The following is a 14778-nucleotide window of genomic DNA, read 5'->3' on the forward strand; positions in this document are numbered from 1 at the left end:
CAGAGTAGGCCTGAAGGGGGAAACCATAGACATATATACGTAGACAAGTGGCAGCGGTGGCCGAACGGATTGCGGAGCGGTCTTAAAACCGGAAGGTCGCCAGTTCGAATCAGCGGTCCGACACGTTAAAATTACCACCGCTGAAGTGCCCTTGAACAAGGCATTGAACCACTACGATGAAATGTTCTATGAGCAGGGCCTGGCTGGAAACAAGTTCTTGAGCTTAGCCCAGATACCCTGGGTAAATATAGTAATCATTTCATTTCAGACGCCCTTTCCGGCTCTGAGGCGCGTGTCACCATTGAAGGCACAATTTCCCCGAGATTCCTTGCAAAGCGTTTGCCTTCAATGAGCAGCTTCCGTGTGCGTAACATAAGTCCCGGAAAAGACGCGCTGTGATTGGCCAGTAGTCACATGAGTGACAGCGAGAGACATGGAGGAGTCACATGAGTGACGTCACTTGGGCAGCGACGCAGCGTGCCTTCAGCAAACGCCTTCAGCACTTCTAAATAAGAAAGCTCTAAATAAGAACTGTTGCTCTGTGTTCACTCTTTAATGTTTTCCGTTAGTAATCTAATCCCCCCTGGCTCTGATGTTGTATTGTTGTATTAATAACTTTGTTGTTTGTGTTTGTTTGTTTGTTTGCGCACTCAGATCAGCCAACGCAGGAAAGCTGGAAGTACCCTCACTAAAAACCCCGGACAACGCTCCACACGTCCCAAACTCTTCTCCCATCTGGCCCCAAAACTGTGGAATGCACTCCCCGTTGCAATCAGAACTGCAGCATCACTCCCAATCTTCCCCCTTAGACAGCACTTTTAGACTTAGATAGCATTTGAAACAGACTTATAGCATGTCATGTAGACAGCACAATAATTGCATTGTATGTAGTCATAGCACATCATAGTACATATGTATAGCATAGTATAGTATATGTATAGTTTATATGTATAGTGTCATTATATAGATATGTTCTAGTTACGTTCTTAGCTTACGCATGTTTCATGATAAATGCAGGGAAGCTGGAAGTACCCTCACTAAAAACGCCGGGACAACGCTCCACACGTCCCACTCTTCTCCCTTCTGGCTCCAAAACTGTGGAATGCACTCCCCGTTGCAGTCAGAACTGCAGCATCACTCCCAATCTTCCGCCGTAGTCTGAAAACCCACCTTTTCAGACCTTTTCAGACTCCATCATGGCCCATAGCACTTACCCTACCCCCTTAGACAGCACTTTTTAGACTTAGATAGCATTTGAAACAGACTTATAGCATGTCATGTAGACAGCACAATAATTGCATTGTATGTAGTCATAGCACATCATAGTACATATGTACAGCATAGTATAGTATATATGTATAGTTTATATGTACAGTGTCATTATATAGATATGTTCTAGCTACGTTCTTAGCTTACGCATGTTTCTTGATAAATGCTTTTTGTATATGTGATGTATTCCCATGCTTTTGTTCTTGCTTAATGTAAGTCGCTCTGGATTAAGAGCGTCTGCTAAATGCCTAAATTGTAATTGTAAATTGTAATAAATGCATTTTATATATGTGATGTATTCCCATGCTTTTGTTCTTGCCTAATGTAAATTGTGTTGTTTTGTAATGTATTGTCATGACTATTGTTAAAAAAAAAAGAGCCTTCAGCTGCACTTCCGCCTTCATTGGGATACCCGTCGCTCCAATGAACTGCAGCGGCCAGTGAGGCATCTATACCCGTCGCTCCAATGAACTGCAGCGGCCAGTGAGGCATCTATACCCGTCGCTCCAATGAACTGCAGCGGCCAGTGAGGCATCTATACCCGTCGCTCCAATGAACTGCAACGGCCAGTGAGGCATCTATTGTTATAATATCTATGGGGAACACAGTAGGGCATAGCAACAGTTGCTAAACTATTTGGATTGGCATTGATTGGATGCCAATCCAATCGCTTTTTGGGGTGGGGTTTAGCGAAGGGCTAATTAAGATTCCACTGGTGTTGTTACTCGTTGCCAGATCTCTGCCAGGACAAGTAAAGAGGAATGTGCACGGGGGCGTGGCCCGGTCTCCTGCGGGAGGTTTGCACATGCTCAGTGTAAACAGGAACTGCGATGACGGAGTGTTCCAGCAGAGGTGCTAGAGGGAAAGCTCATAACTTGTGATGTAAATAATGAGATTTATTTATTTATTTAACCAGTAAAAACCACATTGAGACAGAAGTCTCTTTTACAAGTGTGAACTGGCCAAGACAAGAGGCAAAATAAGTGACACAGCTCTGCCAGTAACAAAACAATACACAACAAAAAAACAGGACAGACATACAATGCTCATAAATACAGTACCCACTACTAATATCCAGAACAGTTGAGAATTAAACAGCAGTCACCCTTCCCCTTTCAAATGTTTTATATCATCCACAGCACTTGAATGAACAGCATCCATGTTCCCTTGTCATTTCACAAAAATAAAAGTTTGACACATTGTAAATGCATTGAGGCGGCCATGACACACATAATACACATTGTAAATGCATTGAGGCGGCCATGACACACAGAACACACATTGTAAATGCATTGAGGCGGCCATGACACACAGAAGACACATTGTAAATGCATTGAGGCGGCCATGACACACAGAAGACACATTGTAAATGCATTGAGGCGGCCATGACACACAGAAGACACAGGACAAAAGTGTGTCTTACGTGTGAGTTAGGCCTTACTGAGTGGCAAAAAACTACTTAAAACATAAAATAAAACATGTTTATTGATTTTTCTTACAACATAGTATTTTCAAAGCAATTATTCACATATATTTCCCCCCCCCCAACCACATTTTTCTGGCCTTTACAGCCCCATACATCCACACAGAAAAGTCCTATCTGATTGCAGTAAACGACATTAAACAACGTTAAACTCGCTTTGCCACTCAATCTTCTACTCACTGTATGCATGTGCACACCCTCTGTAATAGAAACATACTGAACATATGTGAACAGATTTCACTGAGAGCCTGCCATCGAGCAAATTCCAGCTTTTCACCAGAGGAGAAAAACTCTGAAATAAGTGTCAGAGCTGAAATCGACATGTAAATATGAAATAAATGCTTAAACATGTAGCTAGGTGTAATGTTAGTCCACAGAATACATGTAAATATGAAATAAATGCTTAAACATGTAGCTAGGTGTAATGTTAGAGACCACAGAAGACATGTAAATATGAAATAAATGCTTAAACATGTAGCTAGGTGTAATGTTAGAGACCACAGAAGTGAACCTTTCAAGTCTGTTTTCTCAACTCGCTGTTGCTCTGCAAGACATTACTCTATAAGCCATATCTCCAAAACTGGTGGGTCAAACTGAACAACCAATATGTCAATTTGAAGCTATGATTCCCTGCTTTCATATGACATGAATAAACGAAAATTCAAAAAAATCCAATGGCAGTCCCTCAGTCAGATCTGGTCACATATACCTATAGTTATCTGTTAGAGCCATCCATATGAATGGAATGAATGAAAAACATGTTTTTTTGTGTGGCAATTGAATGACATGGCTGCAATGGAATGACCTCTATAGTTTCTGTCCCCATAGACAAGGTCTATGGAATGACCTCTATGGTGTCTGTCCCCATAGACAAGGTCTATGGAATGACCTCTATGGTGTCTGTCCCCATAGACAAGGTCTATGGAATGACCTCTATGGTGTCTGTCCCCATATACAAGGTCTATGGAATGACCTCTATGGTGTCTGTCCCCATAGACAAGGTCTATGGAATGACCTCTATGGTGTCTGTCCCCATGGACAAGGTCTATGGAATGACCTCTATGGTGTCTGTCCCCATAGACAAGGTATATGGAATGACCTCTATGGTGTCTGTCCCCATAGACAAGGTCTATGGAATGACCTCTATGGTGTCTGTCCCCATGGACAAGGTCTATGGAATGACCTCTATGGTGTCTGTCCCCATGGACAAGGTCTATGGAATGACCTCTATGGTGTCTGTCCCCATAGACAAGGTATATGGAATGACCTCTATGGTGTCTGTCCCCATGGACAAGGTCTATGGAATGACCTCTATGGTGTCTGTCCCCATGGACAAGGTCTATGGAATGACCTCTATGGTGTCTGTCCCCATGGACAAGGTCTATGGTGTCTGTCCCCATGGACAAGGTCTATGGTGTCTGTCCCCATGGACAAGGTCTATGGAATTACCTCTATGGTGTCTGTCCCCATGGACAAGGTCTATGGAATGACCTCTATGGTGTCTGTCCCCATGGACAAGGTATATGGAATGACCTCTATGGTGTCTGTCCCCATGGACAAGGTATATGGAATGACCTCTATGGTGTCTGTCCCCATGGACAAGGTATATGGAATGACCTATATGGTGTCTGTCCCCATGGACAAGGTCTATGGTGTCTGTCCCCATGGACAAGGTCTATGGTGTCTGTCCCCATGGACAAGGTCGTTGACGTTTACTGGGTCATGGTCACTGGAGCTGTGAGAGTATGAGGACATTAACATCACTTGTCGCCACATCATAATAAACTGATTGGTCCACTTAATGGATGAGTCGTTGAAGTCACTACTTACAGTGATGTAGGCCACGCCCCTGTCTGACCCCGTGGCTCCGTAGTGGACTCTGCTGAACCCTGGACAGCGCTGGAACATTGAAGGTTTGGGTCAAAGTTCTTGCTTCGGGCATAATTTATGACTACTGACAAGGCAACCCTTCTACACCAAGGCTAACACCAGAAGCTGTGACACAGAAACCACACAGAATCCCCACAAAAAGTCCCAAGAAAGAGTGAAAAGGGATAGATTGGAGCCCGTTCTATACTCCACACCAGGTAGATTGGAGCCTGTCCCTCTCAACACCAGATAGATTGGAGCCCGTCCCTCTCAACACCAGATAGATTGGAGCCCGTCCCTCTCAACACCAGGTAGATTGGAGCCCGTCCCTCTCAACACCAGGAGCCAGTTCTACTCCACTAGTTACTGCCTTTTACCCGGATGTACGGAACGTCTCCACAGGAGGCCCCGCAGGAGCACAGCTGGCCGGTGAACAGGTTCTCCATGTCTTCCAGCCGAAGGCCCTGCGTCTCCGGAAGACAGCCCAGGACGAAGAGGAGGCCCAGGCCCGCCAGGCCCGCGTACAGGAAGAACGCCCCTGGAGGAATACAGAGGATACATTATAATACCACATCTCTGCTGAAGAGTGTTTCATTCTCACACCTATACACCCAAGGTTTGGACCAAATGCAAGGCTGAGCCACCCACGCCAATTTGTCCTACCTCATTATAGTCCCTCCCAATGCACACTCATAAAGATGACCCGTCCAACACAGACGCCTAAAGAGACTGTCCATTAACTTGTATCACTGAGAGGTCACGTCGTGTGCAGGTGAAAACACAAATCACAAAAAATGGACATGGAATACATGGTCTTAGAGGAGAGCACATGGTCCCAGAGGAGAGCACATGGTCCCAGAGGAGAGCACATGGTCTTAGAGGAGAGCACATGGTCTTAGAGGAGAGCACATGGTCTCAGAGGAGAGCACATGGTCTCAGAGGAGAGCACATGGTCTCAGAGGAGAGCACATGGTCCCAGAGGAGAGCACATGGTCCCAGAGGAGAGCACATGGTCTTAGAGGAGAGCACATGGTCTTAGAGGAGAGCACATGGTCTCAGAGGAGAGCACATGGTCCCAGAGGAGAGCACATGGTCTCAGAGGAGAGCACATGGTCTCAGAGGAGAGCACATGGTCCCAGAGGAGAGCACATGGTCCCAGAGGAGAGCACATGGTCCCAGAGGAGAGCACATGGTCCCAGAGGAGAGCACATGGTCTCAGAGGAGAGCACATGGTCTCAGAGGAGAGCACATGGTCCCAGAGGAGAGCACATGGTCCCAGAGGAGAGCACATGGTCCCAGAGGAGAGCACATGGTCTTAGAGGAGAGCACATGGTCTCAGAGGAGAGCACATGGTCCCAGAGGAGAGCACATGGTCCCAGAGGAGAGCACATGGTCTCAGAGGAGAGCACATGGTCTCAGAGGAGAGCACATGGTCTCAGAGGAGAGCACATGGTCCCAGAGGAGAGCACATGGTCTCAGAGGAGAGCACATGGTCTCAGAGGAGAGCACATGGTCCCAGAGGAGAGCACATGCTTCATCAAGTTCCAAAGCTGCCTCTAAAAGATGTACCGATTCTACTCTATGGCTCCGAGACTTGGACACTTTCAAAGAAACTAGAGAAACTGTTGGATGGGACTTACACCCACCTTCTAATGAGAGGATGGCACTTACACCCTCCTTCTAATGAGAGGATGGCACTTACACCCTCCTTCTAATGAGAGGATGGCACTTACACCCTCCTTCTACTGAGAGGATGGCACTTACACCCGCCTTCTAATGAGAGGATGGCACTTACACCCGCCTTCTAATGAGAGGATGGCACTTACACCCTCCTTCTAATGAGAGGATGGCACTTACACCCTCCTTCTAATGAGAGGATGGCACTTACACCCACCTTCTAATGAGAGGATGGCACTTACACCCGCCTTCTAATGAGAGCACAAAATCTGTCTTGGAAGAGCCACCCATCGACTAATCTAAGATACAGCAACCTTCCCTGTGTTTCTACACTAGTCCACCCATCGACTAATCTAATATACGGCAACCTTCCCTGTGTTTCTACACTAGTCCACCCATCGACTGATCTAATATACGGCAACCTTCCCTGTGTTTCTTCACTAGTCCACCCATCGACTAATCTAATATACGGCAACCTTCCCTGTGTTTCTTCACTAGTCCACCAGGACATTGGAGGTCCTACCATAGAGGATAGAGACACCAGGACACTGGATGTCCTACCATAGAGGACAGAGACCCCATGACACTGGAGGTCCTACCATAGAGGACAGACACCAGGACATTGAAGGTCCTACCATAGAGACACCAGGACATTGAAGGTCCTACCATAGAGACACCAGGACATTGAAGGTCCTACCATAGAGGACAGACACCAGGACATTGAAGGTCCTACCATAGAGACACCAGGACATTGAAGGTCCTACCATAGAGACACCAGGACATTGAAGGTCCTACCATAGAGACACCAGGACATTGAAGGTCCTACCATAGAGACACCAGGACATTGAAGGTCCTACCATAGAGACACCAGGACACTGGATGTCCTACCATAGAGGACAGAGACACCAGGACACTGGAGGTCCTACCATAGAGGACAGACACCAGGACATTGAAGGTCCTACCATAGAGACACCAGGACATTGAAGGTCCTACCATAGAGACACCAGGACATTGAAGGTCCTACCATAGAGGACAGAGACACCAGGACATTGAAGGTCCTACCATAGAGACACCAGGACATTGAAGGTCCTACCATAGAGACACCAGGACATTGAAGGTCCTACCATAGAGGACAGACACCAGGACATTGAAGGTCCTACCATAGAGGACAGAGACACCAGGACATTGAAGGTCCTACCATAGAGACACCAGGACATTGAAGGTCCTACCATAGAGGACAGACACCAGGACATTGAAGGTCCTACCATAGAGGACAGACACCAGGACATTGAAGGTCCTACCATAGAGACACCAGGACATTGAAGGTCCTACCATAGAGACACCAGGACACTGGAGGTCCTACCATAGAGACACCAGGACACTGGAGGTCCTACCATAGAGACACCAGAACATTGAAGGTCCTACCATAGAGGACAGACACCAGGACACTGGAGGTCCTACCATAGAGACACCAGGACACTGGAGGTCCTACCATAGAGACACCAGGACATTGAAGGTCCTACCATAGAGGACAGACACCAGGACACTGGAGGTCCTACCATAGAGACACCAGGACACTGGAGGTCCTACCATAGAGACACCAGGACATTGAAGGTCCTACCATAGAGACACCAGGACATTGAAGGTCCTACCATAGAGACACCAGGACATTGGAGGTCCTACCATAGAGACACCAGGACATTGAAGGTCCTACCATAGAGACACCAGGACACTGAAGGTCCTACCATAGAGACACCAGGACATTGAAGGTCCTACCATAGAGGACAGAGACACCAGGACATTGAAGGTCCTACCATAGAGACACCAGGACATTGGAGGTCCTACCATAGAGGACAGAGACACCAGGACACTGGAGGTCCTACCATAGAGACACCAGGACACTGGAGGTCCTACCATAGAGACACCAGGACATTGGAGGTCCTACCATAGAGGACAGACACCAGGACATTGAAGGTCCTACCATAGAGACACCAGGACACTGGAGGTCCTACCATAGAGGACAGAGACACCAGGACATTGGAGGTCCTACCATAGAGACACCAGGACATTGAAGGTCCTACCATAGAGACACCAGGACATTGAAGGTCCTACCATAGAGACACCAGGACATTGGAGGTCCTACCATAGAGACACCAGGACATTGAAGGTCCTACCATAGAGACACCAGGACATTGAAGGTCCTACCATAGAGACACCAGGACACTGAAGGTCCTACCATAGAGACACCAGGACATTGAAGGTCCTACCATAGAGACACCAGGACATTGAAGGTCCTACCATAGAGGACAGAGACACCAGGACACTGGAGGTCCTACCATAGAGACACCAGGACACTGGAGGTCCTACCATAGAGACACCAGGACATTGAAGGTCCTACCATAGAGGACAGAGACACCAGGACATTGAAGGTCCTACCATAGAGACACCAGGACACTGGAGGTCCTACCATAGAGACACCAGGACATTGAAGGTCCTACCATAGAGACACCAGGACACTGAAGGTCCTACCATAGAGACACCAGGACATTGAAGGTCCTACCATAGAGGACAGAGACACCAGGACACTGGAGGTCCTACCATTGAGGACAGACACCAGGACATTGAAGGTCCTACCATAGAGACACCAGGACACTGGAGGTCCTACCATAGAGGACAGAGACACCAGGACATTGAAGGTCCTACCATAGAGGACAGACACCAGGACATTGGAGGTCCTACCATAGAGGACAGACACCAGGACACTGGAGGTCCTACCATTGAGGACAGACACCAGGACATTGAAGGTCCTACCATAGAGACACCAGGACACTGGAGGTCCTACCATAGAGGACAGAGACACCAGGACATTGAAGGTCCTACCATAGAGGACAGACACCAGGACATTGGAGGTCCTACCATAGAGGACAGACACCAGGACATTGAAGGTCCTACCATAGAGGACAGACACCAGGACATTGAAGGTCCTACCATAGAGGACAGACACCAGGACATTGAAGGTCCTACCATAGAGACACCAGGACATTGAAGGTCCTACCATAGAGGACAGACACCAGGACATTGAAGGTCCTACCATAGAGACACCAGGACACTGGAGGTCCTACCATAGAGACACCAGGACACTGGAGGTCCTACCATAGAGGACAGAGACACCAGGACATTGGAGGTCCTACCATAGAGACACCAGGACATTGAAGGTCCTACCATAGAGACACCAGGACATTGAAGGTCCTACCATAGAGACACCAGGACATTGAAGGTCCTACCATAGAGACACCAGGACACTGGAGGTCCTACCATAGAGACACCAGGACACTGGAGGTCCTACCATAGAGACACCAGGACATTGAAGGTCCTACCATAGAGGACAGACACCAGGACATTGAAGGTCCTACCATAGAGACACCAGGACATTGAAGGTCCTACCATAGAGACACCAGGACATTGAAGGTCCTACCATAGAGGACAGAGACACCAGGACACTGGAGGTCCTACCATAGAGACACCAGTACATTGAAGGTCCTACCATAGAGACACCAGGACATTGAAGGTCCTACCATAGAGACACCAGTACATAGAGGACAGACACCAGGACACTGAAGGTCCTACCATAGAGACACCAGGACATTGAAGGTCCTACCATAGAGACACCAGTACATAGAGGACAGACACCAGGACACTGGAGGTCCTACCATAGAGGACAGACACCAGGACATTGGAGGTCCTACCATAGAGACACCAGGACATTGAAGGTCCTACCATAGAGGACAGAGACACCAGGACATTGAAGGTCCTACCATAGAGGACAGACACCAGGACATTGAAGGTCCTACCATAGAGACACCAGGACATTGAAGGTCCTACCATAGAGACACCAGGACATTGGAGGTCCTACCATAGAGACACCAGGACATTGAAGGTCCTACCATAGAGACACCAGGACACTGAAGGTCCTACCATAGAGACACCAGGACATTGAAGGTCCTACCATAGAGGACAGAGACACCAGGACACTGGAGGTCCTACCATTGAGGACAGACACCAGGACATTGAAGGTCCTACCATAGAGACACCAGGACACTGGAGGTCCTACCATAGAGGACAGAGACACCAGGACATTGAAGGTCCTACCATAGAGGACAGACACCAGGACATTGGAGGTCCTACCATAGAGGACAGACACCAGGACACTGGAGGTCCTACCATTGAGGACAGACACCAGGACATTGAAGGTCCTACCATAGAGACACCAGGACACTGGAGGTCCTACCATAGAGGACAGAGACACCAGGACATTGAAGGTCCTACCATAGAGGACAGACACCAGGACATTGGAGGTCCTACCATAGAGGACAGACACCAGGACATTGAAGGTCCTACCATAGAGGACAGACACCAGGACATTGAAGGTCCTACCATAGAGGACAGACACCAGGACATTGAAGGTCCTACCATAGAGACACCAGGACATTGAAGGTCCTACCATAGAGGACAGACACCAGGACATTGAAGGTCCTACCATAGAGACACCAGGACACTGGAGGTCCTACCATAGAGACACCAGGACACTGGAGGTCCTACCATAGAGGACAGAGACACCAGGACATTGGAGGTCCTACCATAGAGACACCAGGACATTGAAGGTCCTACCATAGAGACACCAGGACATTGAAGGTCCTACCATAGAGACACCAGGACATTGAAGGTCCTACCATAGAGACACCAGGACACTGGAGGTCCTACCATAGAGACACCAGGACATTGAAGGTCCTACCATAGAGGACAGAGACACCAGGACATTGAAGGTCCTACCATAGAGACACCAGGACATTGAAGGTCCTACCATAGAGGACAGAGACACCAGGACACTGGAGGTCCTACCATAGAGACACCAGGACACTGGAGGTCCTACCATAGAGACACCAGTACATTGAAGGTCCTACCATAGAGACACCAGGACATTGAAGGTCCTACCATAGAGACACCAGTACATAGAGGACAGACACCAGGACACTGAAGGTCCTACCATAGAGACACCAGGACATTGAAGGTCCTACCATAGAGACACCAGTACATAGAGGACAGACACCAGGACACTGGAGGTCCTACCATAGAGGACAGACACCAGGACATTGGAGGTCCTACCATAGAGACACCAGGACATTGAAGGTCCTACCATAGAGGACAGAGACACCAGGACATTGAAGGTCCTACCATAGAGGACAGACACCAGGACATTGAAGGTCCTACCATAGAGACACCAGGACATTGAAGGTCCTACCATAGAGACACCAGGACATTGGAGGTCCTACCATAGAGACACCAGGACATTGGAGGTCCTACCATAGAGACACCAGGACATTGAAGGTCCTACCATAGAGACACCAGGACATTGGAGGTCCTACCATAGAGACACCAGGACATTGGAGGTCCTACCATAGAGACACCAGGACATTGAAGGTCCTACCATAGAGACACCAGGACATTGAAGGTCCTACCATAGAGGACAGACACCAGGACATTGAAGGTCCTACCATAGAGACACCAGGACATTGAAGGTCCTACCATAGAGACACCAGGACATTGAAGGTCCTACCATAGAGGACAGACACCAGGACATTGAAGGTCCTACCATAGAGACACCAGGACATTGAAGGTCCTACCATAGTAAGTGAGATACTCTGCCACGTGGAGGAAGGTCAGAGACACCAGGACATTGAAGGTCCTACCATAGAGGACAGACACCAGGACATTGAAGGTCCTACCATAGAGACACCAGGACATTGGAGGTCCTACCATAGAGGACAGACACCAGGACATTGGAGGTCCTACCATAGAGGACAGACACCAGGACATTGAAGGTCCTACCATAGAGGACAGACACCAGGACATTGGAGGTCCTACCATAGAGACACCAGGACATTGAAGGTCCTACCATAGTAAGTGAGATACTCTGCCACGTGGAGGAAGGTCAGAGACACCAGGACATTGAAGGTCCAGTTGACTCCGGCTGAACAGGCGTTCCCGGTGCTGCGCGCCCACAGAGGGTAGATCTCTGAGTTCACAGTCCACGGCATGGGGCCCATACCTGGGGGGGGGGGGGGAAGCAATTGAAATGGTCAGACAATTTACAATTTAGGCATTTAGCACACTCCAGAGCGATTTACAGTAAGCAAGAACAAAAAACATGGTAATGGTAACATCAAATACATCAAAATAGTCATCATGAATCATACGTTAAGCTTAAGAACCCGACAGTGGAATATCTATATAATGAAACTATGCGTATAAAGACACTATAGAGTGCCCCCATGTCTACATAAACTCTATCTAAAGTCAGAGGACAACTTAGCATCCAGTAGCCTCCATATGGAAAGGTACTGAGCATAGAGGGATTAATACAACTCTAATAGTAATTTAGCATCCAGTAGCCTCCATATGGAAAGGTACTGAGCATAGAGGGATTAATACAACTCTAATAGTAACTTAGCATCCGGTAGCATCCTTATGGAAAGGTACTGAGCATAGAGGGATTAATACAACTCTAATAGTAACTTAGCATCCGGTAGCATCCTTATGGAAAGGTACTGAGCATTATAGCATAGAGGATTAATACAACTCTAATAGTAACTTAGCATCCGGTAGCATCCTTATGGAAAGGTACTGAGCATAGAGGGATTAATACAACTCTAATAGTAACTTAGCATCCGGTAGCATCCTTATGGAAAGGTACTGAGCATAGAGGGATTAATACAACTCTAATAGTAACTTAGCATCCGGTAGCATCCTTATGGAAAGGTACTGAGCATAGAGGATTAATACAACTCTAATAGTAACTTAGCATCCGGTAGCCTCCTTATGGAAAGGTACTGAGCATTATAGTATAGAGGATTAATACAACTCTAATAGTAATTTAGCATCCGGTAGCATCCTTATGGAAAGGTACTGAGCATTATAGCATAGAGGATTAATACAACTCTAATAGTAATTTAGCATCCAGTAGCCTCCATATGGAAAGGTACTGAGCATTATAGCATAGAGGATTAATACAACTCTAATAGTAATTTAGCATCCAGTAGCCTCCATATGGAAAGGTACTGAGCATTATAGTATAGAGGATTAATACAACTCTAATAGTAATTTAGCATCCAGTAGCCTCCATATGGAAAGGTACTGAGCATTATAGTATAGAGGATTAATACAACTCTAATAGTAACTTAGCCTCCTTATGGAAAGGTACTGAGCATTATAGTATAGAGGATTAATACAACTCTAATAGTAATTTAGCATCCAGTAGCCTCCATATGGAAAGGTACTGAGCATTATAGCATAGAGGATTAATACAACTCTAATAGTAATTTAGCATCCAGTAGCCTCCATATGGAAAGGTACTGAGCATTATAGTATAGAGGATTAATACAACTCTAATAGTAATTTAGCATCCAGTAGCCTCCATATGGAAAGGTACTGAGCATTATAGCATAGAGGATTAATACAACTCTAATAGTAATTTAGCATCCAGTAGCCTCCATATGGAAAGGTACTGAGCATTATAGTATAGAGGATTAATACAACTCTAATAGTAATTTAGCATCCAGTAGCCTCCATATGGAAAGGTACTGAGCATTATAGCATAGAGGATTAATACAACTCTAATAGTAATTTAGCATCCAGTAGCCTCCATATGGAAAGGTACTGAGCATTATAGTATAGAGGATTAATACAACTCTAATAGTAATTTAGCATCCAGTAGCCTCCATATGGAAAGGTACTGAGCATTATAGTATAGAGGATTAATACAACTCTAATAGTAATTTAGCATCCAGTAGCCTCCATATGGAAAGGTACTGAGCATTATAGCATAGAGGATTAATACAACTCTAATAGTAATTTAGCATCCAGTAGCCTCCATATGGAAAGGTACTGAGCATTATAGTATAGAGGATTAATACAACTCTAATAGTAACTTAGCATCCGGTAGCATCCTTATGGAAAGGTACTGAGCATAGAGGGATTAATACAACTCTAATAGTAACTTAGCATCCAGTAGCCTCCTTATGGAAAGGTACTGAGCATTATAGTATAGAGGATTAATACAACTCTAATAGTAACTTAGCATCCAGTAGCCTCCATATGGAAAGGTACTGAGCATTATAGTATAGAGGATTAATACAACTCTAATAGTAATTTAGCATCCAGTAGCCTCCATATGGAAAGGTACTGAGCATTATAGTATAGAGGATTAATACAACTCTAATAGTAATTTAGCATCCGGTAGCATCCTTATGGAAAGGTACTGAGCATAGAGGGATTAATACAACTCTAATAGTAACTTAGCATCCGGTAGCATCCTTATGGAAAGGTACCGAGCATAGAGGGATTAATACAACTCTAATAGTAACTTAGCATCCGGTAGCCTCCTTATGGAAAGGTACCGAGCATAGAGGGATTAATACAACTCT

The 14778-nt window shown here is 46.4% G+C and overlaps 1 protein-coding gene across 1 annotated transcript in view; it reads right to left on the reverse strand.

The window, feature by feature from the left end:
* Positions 1-4287: 4287 nt before the first annotated feature.
* LOC306924126 (proton myo-inositol cotransporter-like) overlaps positions 4288-14778 on the reverse strand; it is a 41087-nt gene continuing 30596 nt past the window's right edge. Inside the window, exons 12-15 of the mRNA XM_079502484.1 lie at positions 12252-12404; positions 4999-5159; positions 4583-4651; positions 4288-4487 (exon numbers count right to left, since the gene is read on the reverse strand). Of these exons, the coding sequence (XP_079358610.1) occupies positions 4479-4487; positions 4583-4651; positions 4999-5159; positions 12252-12404 (392 nt within the window). The 3' untranslated portion in view covers positions 4288-4478. The remainder of the gene's footprint in view (positions 4488-4582; positions 4652-4998; positions 5160-12251; positions 12405-14778) is intronic.

Source organism: Electrona antarctica, assembly GCF_951216825.1.
Source record: "Electrona antarctica genome assembly, chromosome: 5".
Lineage (NCBI taxonomy): Eukaryota > Metazoa > Chordata > Actinopteri > Myctophiformes > Myctophidae > Electrona > Electrona antarctica.